Source organism: Trachypithecus francoisi, unplaced genomic scaffold, assembly GCF_009764315.1.
Source record: "Trachypithecus francoisi isolate TF-2019V2 unplaced genomic scaffold, Tfra_2.0 Lachesis_group17, whole genome shotgun sequence".
In the NCBI taxonomy this organism is placed as follows: domain Eukaryota; kingdom Metazoa; phylum Chordata; class Mammalia; order Primates; family Cercopithecidae; genus Trachypithecus; species Trachypithecus francoisi.
Window position 1 is genome coordinate 1252194 of NW_022681462.1, and position 23762 is coordinate 1275955.

At 59.4% G+C, this 23762-nt stretch overlaps 2 protein-coding genes across 14 annotated transcripts in view; both read right to left on the reverse strand.

Annotated features, from left to right (window-relative positions):
* Window positions 1-1063: 1063 nt before the first annotated feature.
* On the reverse strand, window positions 1064-12213 carry SEMA4C (semaphorin 4C). 6 transcript variants are annotated; one of them, XM_033238899.1, is made up of 15 exons: window positions 11647-12213; window positions 9061-9206; window positions 7282-7430; window positions 6865-6927; window positions 6664-6762; window positions 6439-6535; window positions 6200-6316; window positions 5960-6111; window positions 5701-5876; window positions 5232-5376; window positions 4920-5142; window positions 4676-4788; window positions 3043-3200; window positions 2885-2955; window positions 1064-2761 (listed from the first exon to the last, which is right to left on the reverse strand). In XM_033238899.1, the coding sequence occupies exons 2-15, from the start codon at window positions 9167-9169 to the stop codon at window positions 1932-1934; spliced, it is 2502 nt and encodes an 833-aa protein (XP_033094790.1). In that variant the 5' UTR covers window positions 9170-9206; window positions 11647-12213; the 3' UTR covers window positions 1064-1931. The 6 variants fall into 6 exon arrangements, with proteins under 6 accessions (XP_033094790.1, XP_033094785.1, XP_033094786.1 ...); XM_033238894.1 differs by lacking the exon at window positions 11647-12213 and adding an exon at window positions 11146-11559; XM_033238895.1 differs by lacking the exon at window positions 11647-12213 and adding an exon at window positions 11146-11559 and having other exon boundaries at window positions 9061-9209.
* A 5430-nt stretch (window positions 12214-17643) lies between these two features.
* FAM178B (family with sequence similarity 178 member B) overlaps window positions 17644-23762 on the reverse strand; it is a 117212-nt gene continuing 111093 nt past the window's right edge. For 5 of the 8 annotated variants that reach the window (XM_033238910.1, XM_033238912.1, XM_033238911.1 and 2 more), the window contains 3 exons: window positions 20162-20239; window positions 19634-19786; window positions 17683-18062 (listed from right to left, as the gene is read on the reverse strand). In XM_033238910.1, the coding sequence (XP_033094801.1) occupies window positions 18030-18062; window positions 19634-19786; window positions 20162-20239 (264 nt within the window). In that variant the 3' untranslated portion in view covers window positions 17683-18029. Of the gene's footprint in view, window positions 18063-19633; window positions 19787-20161; window positions 20240-23762 lie in introns of all 8 variants that reach the window. The other 3 variants (XM_033238907.1, XM_033238908.1, XM_033238909.1) reach the window with 3 other exon arrangements.

Here is a 23762-nt window from a genome sequence, read left to right on the forward strand (position 1 = left end):
TCTTGACCTCGTGATCCTCTCGCCTCAGCCTCCCAGAGTGCTGGGATTACAGGCGTGAGCCATCGCGCCAGGGCGTGCTCCACGGTCTTTACCCCCTCTTCCTGGCACCACCCCGGGCCAAGACCTACCGCCCCGAGGCAGCGGCAAAGTGCCGGCTGGAAAGGCCTCGTCCCTGTATCCCACTCTTCCTTACAAGTCCAGCAAGGGGCAGGTGGCCACAACTTGTCCTGCCTGTAGCTCCACCTCGAGGGCAGGGGCAGGGCCTTGGTTTGTGTAGAACCCCCTGGCCCCACAGTGGGCGCTGAGTTTACCAAATCGGTCTTCATGATCAGAACCCTCTGGGCGGCCCTCTGCAGACCGTGCACCCGCGCAGCGTGCTCCTTAGCGGACCCCAGCCTTCTCAATTCCCAGTTAAAACCCAGGCAGCTGCCTGCTTAAGCCAGGATCAAGTGTACAGGGGAGACCTCACTTCCACCGCCTGACTGGTTTAGAAAGGGTGCACGAACGACAGAAGGCAGGTTGGGGTCTGTGCCAGTCCCTCTCCAGGACAGTGGTCTGGTGCACACTGGGTGTAAGTTCCTTTCCGCCCTAGCTGGGGCACTGAAGACCCTAGCATTCCTGGTGGGTAGAAGGCTGGAAGTCATTTCTCCTCCCCGAAGCGGGTTGAGAACCCCATCCTCACACAAACGATCTCATCTCCACAACCTTCCACTCCTTTGGCCCCTCACTCCCACTAACCGTCCTGAGTTCTGGGAAGGCAACCCCGCCCCCCAACTCCGCTTCTCCCCTGGACTCCCAGTGCCCTGACTTCTCCTTCTGGCCAGAAGCCAAAGCTGGCTCCCAAGGGGCTGTGGCCATGGTCTGGTTCCCAGCCCCGCAGCCACCACTGTGGGAAAACACTGGAACTGGGTTGTTCCCTCCCACAGGCAGGCAGGGACCACAAAAGTGGTGGCCGCCCTGGGACTGTGGGGGAGGCCCAGTCCAGCCTCCGTCCACCCAGAGAGCTTTCCCTCTCCGTACCCAGAAGGGCTTTAGCTCAAACATCTTAGCCCCATCACAGAAATCGTTTCATTTTCTCCATTTTATTTGTCAATATAAAAATACTCAAATATTTACAACAAATAAATACGCGGGGACACAATAAGTTACACCGTTAGGAGCCCCCTCCTAGGGCTGGAAGAGAGTATGCCATTGTCCACAGCAGTCCCACCCTCTCTCCCCTCACACAGCCTTTCCTAGCCCTGTACAGGAAGAAGGCAAGTATAAAATACCACTGAACCCCAGGCCCAAGTGGGAGGCCCCACCCACCCTCCCCCAAAACACACAGGAGGCTCCATCTCCCTCCCCCCACCCTGAAAACATTCACAGCCCTAGGAGCAGGACTAGGCCCACCCCGAGCCCTGCACTCCCCGCGAAGGGGCACGGCACCCTGCCCACCCCACCCCTATATGTACATCGCTGCCCGACATTCGGGACAGTGGGGGTAGGAGAGACAAAGTGATACGACCCCTTCCCCTTCATAGCTCCAATGACTCACCAGGAGGACCCAGGCCAAGGGAAGACTTGACAGAAACAGAAAGGCTATGCCACAAGCACGCATGCGCGTGCACACACACACAGACACACACACACATGCAAATACAAACACACATCTTGACATTTCTGCCTTGAAAGTTTTGGCGGCTGGGGTCCCGCGTGTCTGCGATTCACAGACAGGAAGATGCCTTCTGTGAGGCTGGTGCCCTGGTGAGCCACACCAAGTGGCAGTGCCCGTGCTGAGCAGAGCAGGTCCTCATGGCTGGGTGGGTGCTGGGCAGTATCTGTCCCAGACAGAGCAGGTGCCCATGCCATGTCCCTGAGGTAGCTGGTGCCTGTGCAAAAGTAGGAGCTACACCTCCCACGCTTCCCGCCGAGGCGGTAGGGGTTTCCCCTCATACTGACGACTCCTCGGGGTTGGAGTCGGGCAGTGGCTGGCGTTGCTGCAGTTTGCGTCTCAGTTCATCCGCAAGCTCAGGCAGGGGGTGCCCGAGCCCTCCCCGGTCCTCCCCTCCTAGTTGTAAGCGCACGTAACCATTGGCATTTGAGTTCCGCCCACCCCCCAAGTGAAGCCGAGTTGGAGAAGGCAGAGGCTGGCCTGGGATGCCTGGAGGTGGCGAAGGGGACCCCCCGCCGGGCTGGCACCGGGCATGCCCAGGTACTATCTTAAGGGAGCCATCTGAATAGTAGTAACCGACAGGATCCCAAAGTTTCTCATCTGGTTCAGGACAGGGCCGGAAGGGGGGACTGGTGGGCTCCTTGGGCAGCTCCAGGGGGTACACCAGGGTCCTCTCAGTAGCCTTGGCCCCTTTCTCCAGCTCTTCCCGCAGTCGCCGGCGCAGTGACAGCACCAGCAGCAGCAGCACCAGGCACACGGCCCCCAGGGCCACCACTGCCAGCCACACCAGCCCCAGGTTTTCCAGGGGGGCCCGGGCCTCCAAGGTCACCGACGGGCCTGCCACGACAGCCACAAGGTAGCCTTCAGCAGCTAGGCGCGCCCCCTGCTCCTCTGAAAAGCAGTGGTAGGCCCCAGCGTGGCGGGGCTGGGCGGCCATCACAACTAGAGCCTGGAGCCGAGCATCGTAGAGGAAGGAGCCAGGCTGTTCCGCAGGCAGGTCCCGGCCCCCAAAGGTCCAGCGGGCATGGGCCAAGTTGGAGGAGAGGTGGCAGGGCAGCACCAGGTCTGTGCCCGCCACCACCGTGATGTTTTTGGGAGTGGGCCTGACTGTAGTGGCAGAGAAAAGAGAGTGCATGTTAGTACAGAAAAGCAGGGCTAGGGAAGAGGAGAACAGAAACTCCAGCTCTGGTCCAGGGCTCAGCCCGACGCGAGGAGAATGAAAAAGCTCACCTTTCTTACTGCCTCGGAGGTTGCAGATGCCTGAAGTGTCCGAGATCATTACATGCTGGATCAGCAGAGATCTGGTAGGGGATGTAGGGTACATCAGCAGCCTGGCTCCAACCACCCTGAGTCCCTGCTGGTCCTGGTCTATGTAGAGCCCAACTCACCCAGAGTGGCCACCCACGGCCACACAGCGGCTGGTGTTGACGCTCCAGGCGCAATAGGGGTCCCGGGCGAGGACACAGTCTGCACAGGAGCGGTACTTCATGCAGTCGGCCAGGGGCAGCTGCACCAGCTGAGAGCGGGAGCCGGCAAAGAGCAGCTTCTGCGAGAAAAGTGGGGCGCAGAAGGGGGGTCAGCCAGGGCCACACCGCAGGAGGGGCAGCCAGACCAGAACGCAGCACAGGGACAGCTTGGACTTCTGCAGGAGCCATAGGACGGGGCACCAGAAGGAGGAACAAGGGAACAAGGCAGAGCTGTAGTGCTGAAAAGGGAACTCTAAGAACTGCAGAACTCAGAGGGCTTACACAGGCCAGATGCAATCCTAAGCCCCTTATAGACGTGACCTTATTAGAAAGGGAGGATGGGGCTGTGAGGCCAAAAAGTATAATCACACACACTCACACACATAGTGCGGGAAATACATTTCTCTCAAGGCCCATCAGCCCTCACAACAGCAGCAGCATAACATAAGATGTTTTCCTGTTTCGACAGTGGATGCCAATCTGTGTGTTTATTCAACCACACACTTTCTTTCTGCCATTATTCCATGTTCTGGGGGACAATTTTGAGTCACAATAGGTGGTAAAAGGCAAACAAATCAAAGTTCAGGAGGTGTAGCAAACATGCCACAAGAGTATTGCACAAGGCAACTGGGCACAGCAGGTCATGCCTGGAATCCAAGCACTTTGGGAGGTTGAGGTGGGCAAATCTCTAACTTGAGGTTAGGAGTTCAAGACCAGTCTAGTGAACATGGTAAAACCTTGTCTCTACTGAAAATACAAAAATGAGCCGGGCATGGTGGCATGTGCCTGCAGTCCCAGTTACTTGGGAGGCTGAGGCAGAATTGCTTGAACCTGGGAGGTGGAGGTTGCAGTCAGCTGAGATCATGCCACTGCACTCCAGCCTGGGCGACAGAGTGAGACTCCATCTCAACAAAAACCAAAACAAAAAACCTTTAGCTGGGCGCACCTGTAATCCCAACTACTCAGGAGGCTGAGGCAGGAGAATAGCTTCCACCTGGGAGGTGGAGGTTGCAGTGAACTGAGATCGCATCAGCCTGGGTGACAGAGTGAGACTCTGTCTCAACAAAAACCAAAAGGAGTATTGCACAAGGATATAATGCAAGCACTTCAGGGAAACAGTCATGGACATGGAGGGCTGGGACCAAAGAGCAACCGGGGGCTGGAAGGAAACCACCATGGTGAAGGCATCATAAACATCTCACAGCCTGGGAGGTCTGGTCACAGGGGCATGGTCAGGGAAGAGGCCAGAGCCAGGACCACGGCACAGCTTGGAGGGTCTGAAGGAAACATGGGAGTAGTTACCAAGGCTCAATGCTGGGAGTGCGGCCCCGTGACCCTGCTATATATAATGGCCCTGTGCAGTGCAGATTCCATTCTGCTTTCATTCTCGTTTCCAGGAACCCACCCGAAGTTAGGCAAGGTGTGCATCCAAGCGTGTGTGTGTTCCTAACTCTGCACTGGCCAAGCATGTAGGCCCAACTGGGAGAAGCAGCCAGACGGAGAGAGTGAGACAGACAGTGCTGGAGACAGTGGCAGATGGGGCCCAACTCACTACCTTGCTCTGAGACAGCACCAGGCTCCCCATGGGCTCCTGGTCGAACAGCTGCAGCTCTTCAATCAGGTGAACCCAGGGCCCCAGGCTCACGGCCTTCAGCAGCCAGCCGTCTCCTGGGGGGTGTAGAGGGGAAGGTGTAAATGACAGGGCACAAGGCTGTGGGGCAGCTCCCAATCTCCCTGCCCTGGGCACACGGGCTTCTGCCCAGCCTTGAGCAGCCATGCCTGCATACCCATGCACCCACCTGTGCCAATGAACAGCACTGTATAGGTGGCTCCATCAAGTCCTGTAACCCGGTCGGCCACCAGGTGGGTGAAGTTGGTGCCCTTCTTCACCAGCAGGGGGCGGCTCCACCGAGGCCCCACCTGCTCCTCCATCAGCGGGTGCTTCTTGATGAAGTTGAGGGTGTTGTCGGGCAGCTCCAGGGAGCTGGTGTAGCCGTGGCGCCGGTGCCAGTTGTTAATGCACTGGGGGCAGGATGTGGGGGGCAGGCCATCAGCAGGGTGGGATGGCACCGCAGCTAGGCGGGGAGATGCATCCCTGCCCCGGCACTCACCGAGCCAGGCCGAGGGCTGGGTACAGGGTCGGTGTAGCGGCCCCACTTCTGAGCTTGCTCCCGGTACTCCTTGTAGGGGCCCTCAAACACCCGCTGGATCTCTTCCAACTGGTACTCACAGATGGCCGACAGGTACATGTCACCCCTGTCGCAGTGAGAGGGAGTCCAGGGTCAAGTACCCACCTTATCCCTTCCCACCCCAGCTCAAGGCAAGCAGCAGGAAGGCAAGGCCCGGCACAAAACAGCCATGGGTACCAGAATGCCCTGGCAGCTCAAAAGTACCACCTGGCATAGGGCCCTGCCTGTTCACAGGCAGCTCTGAAAGGGGCAGGTGCCAGCATTCTCCTTGGCTTCTGGACACCTGGCTTCCTGGACTGCCTCTGAGGCCTGGTCCAGGTTCCCACCCATGCACCATCCCTGATCTGAACCCCAGCTCCTCCCCACTCTGCAGGAGCCCTGGCCAACTCACCAACGCGCTTGAAAAACCCCAAAGAAGGTGGTGTTGTGCCAGGAGGTGTCCTGCAGGGTGTGCACCGCCTGCAGCTGGTTGAAGTAGAGCTGCCAGTCCGGGGCAGAGCATGCCAGCCGCGCCTTCAGGAACGTGGTCCACTTCTTCTGCAGGGTCCGCGCGCCCCCCATATCGCCCTGGCAGACGGCAAGGGGACACGGCCGGTCAGCCCTGCCAGGCCAGCAGGGCTCCCAGGGCCCACCGCTGTGAGACTCGGTACCTTGCAGATGCGGGCCACACGAGCCACCACCTGCTCAGCATAGCAGTCAGACTCCACTGCCCGCTCCCTGAAGAAGAAGTAGACCTTGTCGTCGTCCCCCGTGGAGCTGCCCACACTCTCAGGTACATAGGCAGAGCCTACAAAGTGAGGTTCTGTGGGAAGGGGAGGAGGTCAGCAGGGAGGGGCTAGGCCCTGGGGGGCCTCCCACCCACGGCTCCCACAGGACCCCCGGGGGCTCACCGTTGAGCCAAAAGGCCAGGTACTCTGTCTTCATGGAGTGGTGCGGCCCCATGTTACGCAGGATAATGGGTTCCGTGCCCAGGAAGTTGTTGAGTGTGCCCGAGTACAGCTCACCATCTATGGGAGACAGCAGTCAGCTACAGACCGTACATGAGATATGGACACATCCGGCCAACACAGCCCCAAGTGGAACCAAGCCCCAAGGACTCACCCAGCCTGCATGGGGGGCAGCCACTCACCCACAAGGAGGCCAGTGTGGCCCTTAGCTGGGTCATAGGGACACTTGCCCTTCCCATCTTCAAACTCTCCACGCTCCAAAGTGAAGGTGAGCATGTTCTAGGGACAGAGAGAGAGGTGATGAGGAGATGCTCAAGGGCGGGGCCCTGTGGGCCACATCCAAGAGTCCAGAGAAGGGCGAGGAGGGCGGGGGACTGGGGACACTGAGATGGGAGGGCAGCACTCACGATGTAGGTGCACTTGGGCTGGAAGGCATAGGTGCCACAGGCGTACAGGTGGGAGGCATTGTAGGGCTGCAGGAAGCGGATGAAGTTGAAGCACTCGGTCTGGGGGCAGAAAGATGTCCGGTGAGTGAGAGCGTGAGGCCCAGAATGGGAGGAGACGCCCTGGGGTGAAGGCAGCACCAGGAGCAGTGTCCAAGCACCCACCTGGTTGTTCTTCCCTTTCTGGATACACTCAGCCTTCTTCTCTGCGGGGGCCTCCCAGGAGATCTGGGGACAGGGAAGGGATGTCAGCCATGTCACAGGTACGGACTGAGCCCGTGTTACAAGCACAGCCTGCAGCAGCCACACAGGGACGCCCAGTGCAGAGGCATGGGCCCTATTCCTTGGGGGCTTCCTTCAGTACAGAATGGAAGCCCCAAACCACCCCACTACACAGAATTCAGTAAGTGCCAGAGAGGAGAGGAATGACGCATGCTGACCCGACGAGAGGGCGGGTCCCGGATACCCAGCAGCAACACGTCTGTGGGGGCCGCCAGGCTGAGGGACCACCTGGCCAAGCACAGCCCCTCTGCACCTTGCCCTCTGGCAGGCCTGCCTGCCTCCCGCTGCCCCACCTCTCACCGCTCCTTGCAGCTCCAGGGCCTCCATGCTGAAAGCAAACAGGGCCTCTCGGGCCCCCACGTACAGAAGCCCAGTCTGCTCCGTCAGCGTCAGTGTCAGGAAGTCCTGGATGCCCGTCTGGGAGAACCGCCGCACTACCGTGGCCAGCTCTGTAGGGGTAAGCATGGCTGCTGATGGGCAGGACCCCTGGGGCTCAACAGCCCTCAGTCTTCCTCCATGAGAGCCAGCACCCCATGCCACAGATGCCAGCCAAACCCCGACTGGCAATAAAGGACACTTTTGAAACAGCCTTTGGCCCTGACAGCTCCACCCGGGCCTCCCTAGCCTTTCCCAGGCTGGGAAAAGGCAAATCTAGGCTGCTGGGAGGAAGGAAGGATATCTCAGCCACAGCTTCCTGCCAGAGGAAGCCATCAGACTGATGGCTCTTGCTCTCAGGGTCAATGGCACCTCCGGCCACAGGGCTGGGCACCCCCACCCCGCCCTCACTTCCTCGGCCGCTGCTTCCTTCTTTGCCCTGCTGCCCGCTGCCTCTATCAGAGTCCAGCAGGGCAGGAGGCACAGATGGCTATGAGTACGCCCTGCCTCAGGAAACCCTTCACTCCAGGAGGACCCCAATCCAGGCTGCCAGAGATGCGAGCACAGCAGGCCACTAGGACAGGCGGGGATGGCAGGAGGGGAGCTGGGCTGTGAGCTAGGCCAGGGAGGTCCGGAGAAACCAGAGGCTCAGAGAGCGGAGATGGGGCAGGGCACCATGACATTTATATAGTCACGTGATTCCTACATCAGCTGCCAAATAGGGCTGCCGACCTGTCCTCAGGGTCCCCCCAAACCAGCCTTAGTCTCTGGAGGCAACGCTGGCTCCAGACACGGGCCAGCATGGCAGGGCTTCACTGGCACCCGAGTGGAGCCTGTGGGAGGGGAGCTCATCCCAGGTCCCCAGAGCACACGGCTGACACAAACACCTGACATCACCTTTCACACGGGTGTGTGCACACGGGGCACTGCTGGGTCCCCACTGTGCCCCGGCAACCATGTGAGCATGTGCACATACACACACGCTTCCAGGGCCACCAGAGGGTATGATGACGACAGGGCAGTAGGAGGTCTCAGGGGGACCCTGGGGAGCCAGGGGAGAGAGCCTCCAGTTTGTATTTATCCCGGTTCCAGTTTCTCTTTAGGCTCCCAGCGCCAGTGACAATTCAAGAAGTGAGGTGTGGGCCGGGCGCGGTGGCTCAAGCCTGTAATCCCAGCGCTTTGGGAGGCCGAGACGGGCGGATCACGAGGTCAGGAGATCGAGACCATCCTGACTAACCCGGTGAAACCCCGTCTCTACTAAAAAATACAAAAAACTAGCTGGGCGGGGTGGCGGGCGCCTGTAGTCCCAGCTACTCGGGAGGCTGAGGCAGGAGAATGGCGGGAACCCGGGAGGTGGAGCTTGCAGTGAGCGGAGATCCGGCCACTGCACTCCAGCCTGGGCGACAGAGTGAGACTCTCCCTCAAGAAAAAAAAAAAAAAAAAAAAGAAGTGAGGTGGGGAGGGCGAGGCAGAAGGTTCTCCCTCGCACACCTGGGCAGGCAGTCTAGGGTAGGGAGTTGGACAGAGCTCCCCCAGAGGAGGCTAACCCCAGGTCCCAATCTGCACTGCCTATTCTTGGCCCCTGGGGTCACTCGAGTTTCTTAGAAAGCTGTGCCACACACATCAGAATAAAGCCAGCACACTGTGGGGGCAACTCCTCAACAGCCTGTCCCCCACTTCCTCCTCACCCCTCCAGGCACTCACCCCCAGAAGACACTGTCTTCCGCGGCACAAGGTTCCACCACACCTCAGCCCCAATGCCCAGGCCCCACAGCCTTGCTGCCAGCAGCCAGACAGCCCAGTGTGGGGCCATGGCGCAAGCCCCGGCTCTGAGCTTCAGGCCAGCTGTCCTGCTGAGGGAAAAGACATGGTCAGAAATCACAGCCAGAGAAAGCAAACCAGAGGGGCCCGCAGCAGGAGAGGCCACGGGACTCCTCATCAGGCCTTCCAGGAGCCCTGGTGCCCTCCGTCCCCTTCTCTTTGGAGGTGGACCTAAGTCCCCACACTTGGCCTCTGCCTAAAAGACCACGGGTCTCCCTGGGAAGCAGGCTAAACAGGCTCCGGGAAGCCGTCCCTGGCCTCCAGACCCCCCACTACCTCTGCACAACCGGAAGTCATTTGAGAAAAAAGGGGACGCCCCCCCAACATACACACTCAGGCCTAAGAGATTTGAGAGTTTTTTGAAAGAATCTCAGGCAAAAGGGCTTGCAGCCACTGGGGCTCCGGACCCCGTCAACACCTAATTCTGGGAGGAAAACTCCTTAGGGCGACAAGGGCATGCGGTGGGGTAGGCGGTGGGGAAAGCCCCACAGGGAGACCTGGTGCGGCCCGCTGCGGGCGGAGGTCCCTGTCCCGGCCCGTCCCCTTCCCCAGCGCAGACAATAGCCCGGCAGAACCCCAAACCCCGCTCCACATCAGCAGGGCAGGAGTGGGAGCAGGGCCGGGAGCGAAGGAGCCCAGCTTCCCGAGGCCCCTTTGTTGCCCAAGAGGGAGGCAGGAAGTGGGTGGGATGGGCGTGGAAATGACCAGGGCCTCATCCTGTTCCCCGCACTGCCTCCTCCCAGACACCAGCCCCCTGGCGGAGGGGCGGCGGGGGCACCGAGCTCGGGTCGAGTCGGGGACTCCGGCGGCGCGCGCAGGCGGCGGGGGGAAGTAGGGGCACGGCCGTGAGGGGGTTCCCCCCCGGCCGCTGGCAACACGCCGCGCACGGCCGGCACCCGCTGCGCTCCCGCGGCTCTGACGAACCTTCCCAACTCGGGGACTGCGCCCCAGGGACCCTGGCCTGGGCGGGCCAGCGGGATTGGCTTCCCCCGCTCCAGCCTTCCCGTGCCGGGGGCGGAGACGCAGAAGCTGGGGACCTGCTCACCCCCAAACAAAGGGTCCCTGCCAAGACCCCGTCCCGGGTCCCCCCGGGTTCTCCCCTCCCCCAGCTCCAGGGATTTGAACGCAAACAAAGCGGCGGCGCGGGGAGCGTGGCGAGCCCGGCCTGCGGACGCCCCCTGTCGGCCCAGAGCCCCGGCGCGCGAGGGCGGGGGAAGGGGGCTGCGCCCCAGACCAGCCCCGCAAAACGCTCCCGGCCCCATCTCGGCTCCTTACCCGAGGATCGGGCTGCACCCCGTGGCGTGCTCCGAGGATCCGCCCGGCAGCGGTGCTCCCACCCGCAGCTCCCCCAGGGCGAGGAAACGGGCAGCCAGCGGGAGGGGGCTGGAGGAGGGGTGCTGACTCCAGGCGGGGCGCCCCACACCCTCGCCCACCCCGAGCGGCCAGACGTGGACCGCGGCGCTCCCTGCAGGGCGAGCGCTCCAGCCGGGGACAGCGCGGCCCGGCTCGGCCCGGGGGCCTGGCTTTCCGGGACAACCCGCCTCCCCAGCGGAACGGGCGGGCGGGGGGCCGCGGCAGGGAAATCCGATCCCACAACATCGGCCTCGCTCCAAGCCCGCCCCAAACTTTCCATCGGGGGTGGGAGCGCCGAGGGCAGTCCAGGAGCCTGGCGAGGATCCCGGCCGCGGAGCGGACCGCGCGAGGAACCCTCACCGCCCGTAGCCCCTCGCTGGAGCGTCCCTCCGGCCCCGGGGCTGCGGGCGCTGTGCGTCCCACTCCCGAGACCCTGCGAAGCAGCCGCGCGGGGCGCAGGAAGGATCCCCGCGGACAGGAGTCTCCGCCGCCGCGGCTCCCCGCGCCCCAGCCCCTGTCCCTCCCGCATCCGGCAGCCCCTGCCCACGCAAGGGGACAAAGCGGCGGCTCCGGGGCCCCGCGGCTCCAGCCTCCCGCAAGCCCGGCCTCGCTCACCTCTTGCGCGCAGCTCCAGTCCCCGGACGCCGCCCTCGCGTTCGGCTCCGACCGCCGTCCGCCCCTGCCCCCGCGTCGCCGCCTGCCCGCGCGCGCCCGCCAGTCCTCCGCGGCCCCTCCGCCACCGCCCCACCGTCCCCGCCCGGCTCCGCGCCCCTGGGCTCGGGCTCCCCGCGCCACCACGGCGGGCGCCGGCTCTTTCTCCAGCGCGGCCGCGGCTCTCCGCCCCCTTCCCCTTGACGTCAGGCTGGGGGGGTCGAGCGCAGGCCGGGGGCGGGCCGTGAAGGCTCGCTCGGGAGGGGGCTGCGACCCGCAGCGACCTGTGGACCCGCCCGCTCTCCGCCCGGGGGCTCGGACCTCCGCCCCTCCGGGTGCCCGGTCCTCAACCCTTCCGGGTGTCCGGCCGCCCCGGGGCTCGGAGTCGCGGGCTGCGCCACAGCGCCTGGAGGGAGGTGGGGCGGGGGCGGGACTCCGGTATGGCCACGGGGGAATCACACTCACCCGGTCTTTCCGAAGTGTCCCCCGAAGACCCCCGGCGGGCTGGGCTGGGGAGAGGGACTCCCGACCCTGCAGTTGCAGGAACGACCGCGGGCGAGCCACGTCGAGGCGAGTATCCGGGGGAGGCACGCTGGGGAAACCGAGGCGTCTCTTGGGGCGGACCAGAGGGGTCTGCCTTTTGGCCCCCAATTCTGCCTCCTTCTAGGCCCCGAGGACCACTGGTCCCTGCCCTCAAGTCTCGAAAGGGCTTCACCAGCCAGGAGGACTCTTCAATCAACAGAAGGGGTCTGCTCCTGCTTCTCACGCGTTGGGCAAATCGCCTATCCCCAGAAAATGACTCCTGGTGCCACTGGAAGGCTGATTAACAAGTGGCATGAGCCCTACTGTTCAGATGAAAGGGGCTGGGGGGGAGCCACGCTGCAGAACCACCGCCACCTTCAGAACTACCAGCCTCCGCCCACAGCCACTCCTAGAAACAACTTGTAGCTCTGGCCTCATGGGCGGTGCAGCGTCCTTCCTGCCAGCTGGTCCTCTGAGCTGGGCAGGTGGTTAGAAGAGGTGGTCCTCATGGAGGACACCCCACGGGCACCTGGAGACAGATGCTACCTCCTGGCTAGGGGCAAAAGGCAGAGGTGAAGGGACTTGAGGCCCTGAGGTTTGGCAGTAACGTTAAGCCAGGGTGCAGTCCTGGAGGGGAGGAACACTTCAGGCCGTGTCAGCCCATCTGGATTATAAATCAGTCCGACAGCAGCTTTTGTTCTGGGTTAAAACTTGTCATCTGAAAAGTGGAGACCAGAAGAGTGGTGCAGATAACTGAGAAAAGCAGCCCAGTTTGGTTTGAGTAACAATCGGGTCTTTGCTGGTACACATAAAGGCCCCTTCTCCCTTGCTGGCCAAAGCCACGTTTCCCAGCTCTTTTCCACTAGGAAAAAGAAAAACGCTGTGGCCTTGGAGATGCTGCAGATAATGACAGTGGGGTGGGCAGGGAAGGCCTCCTGCTTCAGCTGACAAGGTGGGAGAAGAGGTGTCACCCTCGTGTTGATTAGAGACCCCTATCTATTCAAGCGGGGGTTAAACTGAGACACAAGGGCCCTCACTTGTGTTCTGTGCTTTAGATTTTTGCAACTTGTCTTGATGTACATTTTCTTACTCCACCCTTTAAAAAGTAAATAATTTGGAAGGCTGAGACGGGAGGATCACTTGACCCCAGGAGTTCAAAACCAGCCAGGGCAACATACTGAGACCCTGTCTGTACAAAAGAAATTTTTTTTTTTTGAGACAGAGTCTCACTCTGTCACCAAGGCTGGAGTGCAGTAGCACGATCTTGGCTCACTGCAACCTCCACCTCCTGGGTTCAGGAGCGATTCTCCTGCCTCAGCCTCCCAAGTAGCTGGGATTACAGGTGCCTGCCACATCCAGCTAATTTTTGTATTTTTAGTAGAGACGGTTTTCACCTTGTTGACCAGACATGTGCCACCATGCCCAGCTAATTTCTGTATTTTTAGTAGAGATGAAGGCCGGGCGCGGTGGCTCAAGCCTGTAATCCCAGCACTTTGGGAGGCCGAGACGAGCGGATCACAAGGTCAGGAGATCGAGACCATCCTGGCGAACACAGTGAAACCCCGTCTCTACTAAAAATACAAAAACTAGCCGAGCGAGGTGGCGGGCGCCTGTAGTCCCAGCTACTTGGGAGGCTGAGGCAGGAGAATGGCGGGAACCCGGGAGGCGGAGCTTGCAGTGAACTGAGATCCGGCCACTGCACTCCAGCCTGGGCAACAGAGCAAGACTCTGCCTCAAAAAAAAAAAAAAAAAAAAAAAGATGGGACTTCGCCGTGTTGGTCAGGTTGGTCTCGAACTCCTGACCTCAGGTGGTCCACCCGCTTAGGCCTCCCAAAGTGCTGAGATTACAGGCGTTAGCCACTACACCCAGCCCCAAATTAAAAAAAAAACAACTAGCGGGGCATGGCCGTGTGCAGTGGCTCACACCTGTAATCCCAGCACTTTGGGAGGCCGAGGCGGGCGGATCACGAGGTCAGGAGATCAAGACCATCCTGGCTAACATGGTGAAACTACGTCTGTACTAAAAATACAAAAAAATTAGCCGGGCATGGTGGTAGGTGCCTGTAGTCCCAGCTACTCGGGAGGCTGAGGCAGGAGAATGGCGTGAACCCTGGAGGCAGAGTTTGCAGCGAGCAGAGATTTCGCCACTGCACTCCAGCCTGGGCAACGGAGTGAGACTCCGTCTCAAAAACAAACAAAAAAACTAGCGGGGCGTGGTGGCATGCATCTGTAAGTCCCAGCTACTCAGGAGGCTGAGGTGGGAGGGTTGCTTGAGCCCAGGAGGTGGAGGGTTGCTTGAGCCCAGGAGGTTGAGGCTGCAGTGAGCCGTGATTGTGCCACTGCACTCCAGCCTGCAGAGCGAGACCCTGCCTTGACAACATAAAAAAATAAGTATTGTTACTCCCCTTTTGGAGATGAGTCAAAAAGATTAAACAACTAGCCCCAAGTCATGGAGATAAACAGGTCAGAATTTCTTTTTTAGAAATGGGGTCTTGCTCTGTTGCCCAGTCTGGAGTGCAGTGGCACAGTCATGGCTCAATGTAACCTCAGGCTCCTGGGCTCAAGCGGTCCTCCCACGTCAGCCTCCCAAGACTACCGGTGCATGCCATCACACACGGGACAGGGTCTCACTATATTGCTCAGACTGGAAAGGTCAGATTTTTTTTTTTTTTTTTGAGACGGAGTCTTGCTCTGTCGCCCAGGCTGGAGTACTGTGGCATGATCTCGGCTCACTGCAAGCTCCGCCTCCTGGGTTCACGCCATTCTTCTGCCTCAGCCTCCCGAGTAGCTGGGACTACAGGCGCCCGCCACCTCGCTCGGCTAGTTTTTGTATTTTTTTTTTTAAGTAGAGACGGGGTTTCACCATGTTAGCCAGGATGGTCTCGATCTCCTGACCTCGTGATCCGCCCGTCTCAGCCTCCCAAAGTGCTGGGATTACAGGCTTGAGCCACCGCGCCCGGCCAAGGTCAGATTTTTAAATCAGGTCTTGGGACTCCCAATTGTGTGTTTCCACAGTCACCATCTATCCTGACAATGCTCCATTTCATGCTGTTTTTCCTCACCTTCAGTACTACTCCCCCATACCCCCACCTCTAGGTGTGAAGGTTGCCAGGTAGAGACCTGAGCTCTCTGGCTCTGACTCCAAGGTGGCCTCAGTGGAAAGTTTCAAAAGGCAACCGGTTTGGTTTCACTGGCAGGACAGCAGCAGGCGTTTGGGTTCTGGAGGCCCAGGGATGTAGAAGCCTCCAGCTAATAGACTCCATGTGCTTATCCTCCCAAACAGTGAAAGAAGCTCCCAGCTCCCTCCCCCTTTCCACCTTCAGGCACCTCCTGCTGTATTCTGTCCATTCCGGCACTGCCCCTTTCTATGGGGGTGGGCAGAGGATACAGTTTCCTGCATGGCTACTTGCTCATGATTCATACTTCTAAATGAAAGTACAACTGACAGAATAAAAGGATTTCTGGGTCTTCAATTAAGACAAAAATTACTAATACATGTACTGGGGGTGTGGGGAGGTGCATGTACCTGGCTAGTCTCCCTAGGGCCTAGCATATTCTATGGAAGGTATCCACACTTTGGGACTCAGGCAGTGACAACTGCTTGTGGTCAAGGAAAGACTGAAATTGTGCTAAATGCCTCTCAAGGGTCTTCAGAGATCACTTAGCAGCTCAGGCCAGCCCCTAGAGATGACCTAGGAATCTTTCCTGAAAAGCAAGTCCCCTTCCCCATCTCTTGATGTTGGTTGTGGGCCACACTGCCCTTCATTTGAGCTACTCGCCTGCCAGCTCTCCTGAGGCAGCCGGAGGGAGGCCCGGGGTGGATACTGGGTTCTCTGGTGAACGCTGCCTGGTGGATTTCCAAGGCAGCCAGGACTGCTGTCACCCCCCAGATGGGGAAGTGAGAAAGCTTGGGTCAGCTACCCTTCAAGGGTCTTTCTGAGCGCCTGGGGACCGAGGTGACTGGGGACATAGGCATAGGAAAAGAACTCTCCCTCCTCCCTACTTCCTCCAAAGGAGAGTTATCAAAGCGGCCCACCTGGGACGCCTTTCCCTTCCCAGCCCCTCCCTGTCACCAGGACCAAAAGGAAGCAGGAAAACATCTGTCATCACAGCCCCGGATGCGGATTTTCCAGTGGCTCCTATCAGGATATCCCCCAGCCTTTTCCCAAGGGCTTAGGGATCTGGAAAAGTCAAAGATGTGGAGGGCAAGTGGTCCTATTGCCAGCACTACTGTGAAAATCTGGACCTTGGGGAGGCTGAGTCTCCAACTGATGCCAGACTAGTTTTAGAAGATATGGCCAGCTCCCAGCCAGTCCCAGAGAGGGCCCATTACACACCCCAGGGGACAGCATACGCCCTTGGGCGACCTCACAGTGCACACCTCTGCTCGGGTTACAGCCAGGTCTCTGGAGGGACTGAGTTGTCACCGACACCTCCTCTCCCCTTGGTATCTATTTCTATCTTGGGGATGAGTATGTTTGGGGAGCAGGAGAGGAGGGGACAGTGGGTAAGAGCCAGGACTGGGGAGGAAGGCTCCAGTTATCAATGCTGCTGGACAGCTCAGCTCCTTCTCAGAGCCAGGTAGGGCCACCTTCACCAACTGGAAACTCCCCGGTTTAGCCTCTCAGGCCTCCCTACTTCCTCTTTGCCCTTGGCAGTAGGAACAAAGAAGGGAAATTTCAAAGGTGATTTCCAGGTTTCCAGAGAAAAGTGAATAGTTACAGACGAACTGTCAGTGCATGCCGTGTGGAGCAGGGCAGCCCCGAGGGCGGGTGAAGGAGGCTGGCTCACCAGAGTCCCTGCTCGCTCACTGGAGGATCTGAGGTTGACCTGATGCTGCCCGGGCTTCGGTGGTGCCCGGGCCATGGGGACATGTGACACAGCCGGGAACAGAAACCAGAACTTTCACGGAGGTCACCTGGCATCTCAGTCACCCTGGTCGAGGGTTTCTTCCACCTCTCATTTGGCAAAGGCTGCTAGGCAGAAAGGCGTCCTGTGTGGTATCCAGTACTGTGCTGTGCGTGTGCCCGTGCCCCTGAATAATAGATGCCTCCAGCTCCTAGCATTCTGGAACTCAGTGAGTGAGGCAGCTGTCTGAAACAGCCCCAGAACTGGTGAACGTCTGCACGTTGAGCCACTTGGCCTGAAAGTCCTTTATTCTGGGGGAATCTCTCTCCTAGTTAGCCCGCCCTCCCTATCCCTGTGCATGAAAGCCAAAGAGAGGGACGCATAAAAGCAGAAGAGTTGTACGCAGCCACCATGGGAGTCAGCAAACAGCCAGGGGTGAGTTGAGGAGTGGACACAGTCCAGTGTGGCAGGGGCAGTCCTCTGCCACTGCCCAGCTACCTCTTGTGTCACCTGCAAAACCCCACCCAAATCCAGGAAGGGTCAGGAGGGGCCAGGGACTAAATGTGGATTCTCAGGGTTGGAGGAGTGGGCAAAATAGATCTCCAGCGGTATCCTGGAGCTCAAAGGGCCGCTCACTCCTCAAGGGGTTCAGGTCAAAACTACCTAGGACCCTATTAGGGATCGGGTCCCATGAACTCATCTGGGGCAAGTCGGAGGAAAAGCAAAAGCAGCATCTGGAAGTGGCTTCTGAACCGCCCCCACTCCTGAGGCTGAGGAGTTGATTTCAGAGCTCAGCACTAAATGGAATTAAGTGTAATTACAGCCCTGATCCACATCTCACTCTGTGCCACCTCCTCAGCAGGGGCGGGGAATGGGGAGTGGTCCCACACTGGGTCCAAACAAACGTCCCGTTCCTGGGTTTCTGACAGCTTTTAGGCCACAGTGGGCTGTGGGGAGCACTGCCCCTCCCCGGGGACTTGCAGACAACCCTCTGCTACAGGCGGGGCCTGGGCCTGGGCCCCAGTGCTGTAACCGTCGAGCTGAGAACCCAGCGACACACAGGCAGGAGCATCAGGAGACTGGACACTGGCATGAGCCCCCAGGACAGGGACTGAAGGAAGTGTTCTAAACCACTGATGCTGACTTTAATGTGCACAAAGAAACCTCACATTAGTGACAGGGAGAGAGAGGAAGGAGGGTGGGGAGGACTAAGGCCCAGGGAAACCAGAGCTATGGAGACAGAGGCCTTAGGGAAGAGGAGATGGCTGGGAGGAGGGCTGAGGGGTGGGCGAGGCAGAGAAGCCCATCCCTTGCTGAGAGGAGAGGGGGTCGGGGCGGTGGCAGAGGCAGGTTCTTGCTGCATCAGGCTGGTCGGCATGTGGCCTCCTTTGGCCTTGATGTCTCGCTTCCTCCAGTTCCCTGAGCCTGTTCACTTCCTGCTGGAGCCAGGAGCCCTGGGCTGCCCTGACCCTGCTCCTTTAGATGTCTTTCCAGGGGCTGAAGTACTGGGCCTGCAGCGAGGAGAAAAGCAGGCTATGAGGGCCTGAGCCCAGGTGTTGCCTACTGCCCTGCAGCTCCCCGGGCTGGCAGTGTCCATTCAGCACCCGCTGCAGGCTCATGCCAGGGGCCGAGTGAGCAGGATGCCTGGGTTCCCAGTCCTCGCGAGGACACAGCGGTCATCAGGCTACGTGACTCTATAAGGGGTCTGCCAGGGCCCCTCTGCCAGGCCCTGAATCACTTTTCCTGCTCGTGACAAGCACGCTGCTCCCACCAGAGGCTGGTGAGATCTAGTTCCTTGGGGAGTGAGGGTGAGGTTTGCTCTCTAGCCTTCTCAGAGACTTGGCGAAATCTGAGACCCACACCACAGCCTGTGGCCCATGTGTCAGCCCTAAGTCAGAGGTTATGGGGTAAGGACGAGAGAGGAATCAAGAAGAGGCAGGCTAGGAGTGGAGGGACACTGGTGGTGGGGTGGGAGGTGGTCCTCACCAGGTCCTGTGCCCCTCCACACAGGACTGGGGGCTCAGGCAGGGAGACCCCGAGCTGGCCCAGCAGGGTGCTGCTTGGAGAGATGGGGCTGGAAGGGAGGGCACCAGCACAGGGGCTGAAGTTGGTTAGGTCGGAGGCTTGGCAGTCAGGCTGGCTCATGCCCTGACTCTGACATTCACACAAGCTGCCTGCATCATTGGGGTAAGCCATCGGCCCTCTCAGGGCCTCTGGTTAGTCTGCTCCTCTGTAAAATGGGCTCCTGGTAACACCTGCCTCATGGGGGTTGTGTGGGTTCTTAGAGAAACGGATCCTCATTCAAGAAACACAAGCTGTGAATATCACACCTACAAGCTCTGAGAAAACTCGGCGGGGGTAGGGGGTGTAGTGGAGAGGACCCAGGCAGCCTGGGAGCCTTCCTCCTAACATAGCAGGAGGCCAGCCTCAGGCCCACAGCACAAGTGGGCAGAAGGTGAACAGCTGGGGCCCCTTCCTGGCACTGCTCATGACAGACTGGCACTCTGGGTCCAGACTTTTCCCTCTCCAGGGCAACTTTTCTTTGCATTTCCTGAGGACTGCGCATCTCTGTGTCCCCTTCCCTCCGCACCCACCCTGGGCACTTTTTTTTGAGATGGAGTCTCACCCTGTCGCCCAGGCTGGGTTGCAATGGAACAATCTGGGCTCACTGCAACCTCTGCCTCCTGGGTTCAAACGATTTCTCCCGCCTCAGCCTCCAGAGTAGCTGGGATTACAGGTACCTGCCACCATGCCCGGCTAATCTTTTGTATCTTTGGTAGAGTCGGGTTTCACCATGTTGGCCAAGCTGGTCTCCTGACCTTGTGATCCTCCCGCCTCAGTCTCCCAAAGTGCTGGGGTTACAGGCATGAGCCACCATGCCCAGCCTTTGACACTGGATTCTTGATAAGAATGATGAAGGCCCCTCAAGGCGTCCCCACCCTTCCCCCACATGCCCGTTCTACCCATGTCCCTGCCAGGAGCTCAGCAGCTGCAGCGAGGGTGGATGCGCTGGTGGCTCTGGCCAGCCCTGACTGACCACTTCCTGCCCCTCCCCAGGTCTGGGGGCTGCAGGGGGCACCACCTGGGGCTGGCAGTGGGTCAGCAGCTCCTGCCAGCGGATGTAGGTCTGGGTAGCCAGGTCCTTGAGCATGGTGTGGTGCGTGGCCTGGGGGCTCTCCCGGATCTGCGCGCTGATGTGGCGATCCAACTGCATGCACAGCAGCTGTAGCTCGCCCTGCGGAGGCGGAGGGAGGCCGAGAGTCAAGTGTAGCATGAGCCAGGCACATCCAAAGCAGGGCAGGAGGAGAACAAATTCAGAGAAAGGAAGGGGCACATTTGAGTGACTGTTCAGGAGCTGAGCAGGAAAAGGAGAATGGGGCCAGCACAACTGCTAGGGCTCGGGTCAGTGTCCCTTGGGAATGGCTCGGCTGATGGGGCACTGTTGGGAGGAAGAGGCCCTGGCTCTCCCAGGCTGGCTTCTCTCAGCCTCCCACTCTCTGCAGTTCCTAACAGTGGGCTGGGCATGGCCATCCCAGTCAACCCCACGCTGCTTGGGGGAGAAGACACAGCTGGGCACCCCCACCCCAACCCCGGCCCTTGGGAGACTCACCCACTGGTCTGGAGTGATGTCCTGGCAGTTGACAACCACCCCGGCCAGCATCAGAAGGCTGTGGCACAGGTAGCAGGCCTGGAGGGAGAGCACAGGGGGAGCTGCTGCTTCTCTAACTCCACCAGGGCAGCACGGCAGGCCAGGGCGGGGGCTCACTCCACCCCTAGGCGTTCAGCGACAGTTTCCAGGGAGGCATCTTCAAGGGGCCCTGGGTGAGCCAGGCTCTGGGCCCGCACTCACTTGAACCTGTGATTCCCTAGCAGGCACTCCCAGCCTGCCCTCTGATGAGGTGCCAACCTCCCTTCCTCTAGAAAATGGAGTCAGCGATCCAGAAACATACACTGGGCCGGGCACGGTGGCTCAAGCCTGTAATCCCAGCACTTTGGGAGGCCGAGACGGGCAGATCACGAGGTCAGGAGATCGAGACCATCCTGGCTAATACGGTGAAACTCCGTCTCTACTAAAAAATATACAAAAAACTAGCCGGGCGACGAGGCGGGCGCCTGTAGTCCCAGCTACTCGGGAGGCTGAGACAGGAGAATGGCGTGAACCCGGGAGGCAGAGCTTGCAGTGAGCTGAGAGCCCGCCACTGCACTCCAGCCTGGGCGGCAGAGCAAGACTCCGTCTCAAAAAATAAAAAATAAAAAAAAATAAAAACAGAAACATACACTGTCCCCCAGCCTTGTGCTGGGGCAAGAGAGGACACCTTCTGAGGAGAGGAGCCTATCCACTCTGACCTCTGCAGTCTCTGTTCCCTGGGCCACCCTTATCCATAGGTACTGAGGCCAGGGTGCCTCTGTGCAAACAGCAAAGGGATCCCCCTCTGGGGAGGATGTGGCCCATGGCTCCTGGACTCGGCTTACCCCTTGGCAGAATGCCACCGGCACCAACAAGGGTGTAGCCTGCCTAGACAGTCTCCTTACTGACCCGCGGAGGCAGGTGGAGAGACGGGAGCCGATGGTTTTGGCTGTGTCTGCACACCTCACCTCCATCCTCATTCCTGCCAACTGCACACTCTCAAGCAGTGAAAACAGGACGCAGGCCTGCTCCATCTGGCCTGAGAACAACTTGATCTTGAGGCACCCCCGAACTCTCTTAGTGCCCATTCGCTTATGGGCTACGTGCTTGCCGTTTGGAGAAACCGAGTCATGGGGAGTGTCCCAGGGTGTGAGGCTCCAGGAGGGACACAGCCTGCTCTGGACTCCCAGCCGCTGCCCGCAGGCGCGCCCTCCACTCAGAGGCTCCTGCCGCCTTGTCCTCTCAGCTCTCTCTTCATGTCTAGGATCAGGAGGTGGCAAACGACCAGCCCCGCAGACAAGCAGGGGTGGGAGAGGTGGGCTCTAGAGATGGCGGCAGGTGACAACGGGCTGGAGCTCAGAACCAGCCCATGGCCCCTGTGCCCCGGCTTCCCCTGACCTTATCACCCTGCCCTCCCAGGGCGCCAGGCAGTGCCTCAGCAATGGCTATCGCTTCTTTGCACAGGCCCAGGAGTCTCCTCAGGACAGAAGCTAGACCACTTCTCAGGGCATCAGATTTGGTACCATCAACTGACTTCTTAAACCCAAATACCAGCCAGGCACGGTGGCTCACGCCTGTAATCCCAGCACTCTGGAGGCCGAGGAGGTAGCCAGGTGTGGTGGCGGGTGCCTGTAGTCCCAGCTGCTCTGGAGGCTGAGGCAGGAGAATGGTGTGAACCCGGGAGGCGGAGCTTGCAGTGAGCCAAGATCGCACCACTGCACTCCAGCCTGGGTGACAGAGCGAGACCCCGTCTCAAAAAACAACAACAACAACAAAACCAAATACCACAGTGCAAAATCCTGAGGTCAAAGGCCACCTGGGGCTCCCACCAGCGGCACCCACTCTGCCTGGGACCCAGCCTGTTCAACACAACGGTGAAGGCCCATGGGGGGTCTGACTCCACAGGCTGACCAGGTGGCCCTGCACACGGCAGGCAGCGAAGACATGGTGGGGGAAACTGAGGCATGCCTCCAGGAGAGCTGCCGTGGGGCGGCGAAGACCCAACCTCTCTGAAGCCTAGCTCCCTCTGCCTGCCGGGTCCCTGCAGCAGCCTGTGGATGCCCCAGTCACCTGGCCCAGCTGGCCTGCTGGTGATGCACTGCTGGCTCCCTGAGCTCCCCTTCCCTCCAACCTGGCCTTGCCTTTGGGACTCTCTGTCCAGCCTTTGCAGTCCTGCAACAGCTCACCGTCCCTTGTCATAAAGCAAGTCTGGGCCTGCGTGCCAGACACTACACCTTGACTGAGACACGGCGACATGAGACACTCAGCCATTAGAGGGAGAAAGATACTTCAGGAGAGCAACCGTTTGGTCAAGAAATAACATACCTCTGCTTCTGCACAGACCAAAAGGAGAAAGGGCCCTTCTGGGGTTTTTGGGGTATGGGGGAGTACAACTTAGAGGTTTCAGGAAGTGACTAAGCTAAAGTGAGCCTCAAAGGAACAGTAGGAGTTGAGGCAAAGATGGCCCTGTGCAGGCAGAGGAGAGCTGATGACAGACCCTGAGGGCGGTTCCAGAACCAGAGGCCGGTACAGGTGCACGGGAGTGGGGTGACCTGGGGGCAGAGTTGTGAGGACAGGCTGGGGGTGCCTGGGGGAGGCAGGTGAGAGAATGTGGCCACACTGGTGTGCTGGAATGTACTAGGTAGTAGGAAAACGAGTTCTCTCTGGGAGAAAGGATTACAGGGTATCCTTATCTTTTCTTTTTCCTTTTTTAGATTATTTCTCTACAACGTGGATACTCATACGGTGAGAATACAATGAAAGTTGGTTTAAAACTTTTTTAAACAAGATACTGCCAACTGTCATTGACTGAACCTAACTGGGTTTGGGGTGGGTGTGAGGCATGGGAGCGGGACTTGGCCGTGAAAAGAAGCTGAGACCCAGGCTGGGTGAGGTGGTTTATGCCCATAATCCCAGCACTCTGGGAAGCTGTGGCGCAGGAGTTGGAGACCAGCCTGGGCAACACAGCGAGACCCCGTCTCTACAAAAAACAAAACCAAAAAGTTATCCAGCATGGTCACCTGTAGTCCCAGCTACTTGGGAGGCTGAGGCGGGTGGATCACTTGAGCCTGGGAGGTTGAGGCTGTAGTGAGTTATAACTATGCTACTGCACTCCAGCCTGGGCAATAGAGCAAGAACTGGTCTCAAAAAAAAAAAAAAAAGCTGAGGCCCCTCTCTGAGAGGGCAAGCGAATGATGAGAGGTGGCAGGGGATGCCAAAGACAACATCCAAAGGGTATCAGGGACATCCCTGAGAATGGCTGGGGAAGGCACCCTGGGGTCTGCAGGGGAGACTGCGTAGGCCTGGGAGGGGCGAAAGGGGGCCTGTCCCTCTCAGACCTTTCAGTCAACACTCCCAGCCCCGGATGGCGCAGCTCAGTGGCCCGCCTCACCCATGGGCTCGCAGAGGTGTCTCCCCGTATGGAGGAGGCCCGGCTGCAGAGCTTCCCCTCCTAGAAGGAGTTGTGGGGAGGGTCTGAGATCTGACGAATGCCCTGGAGGAGTATCAGGGAGGAAAAATCCGTCAGTGGACTTACCCCAGGCAGTGGAGAGTATTGGTTTCACAGCTTGTTTCTTATGCTGAT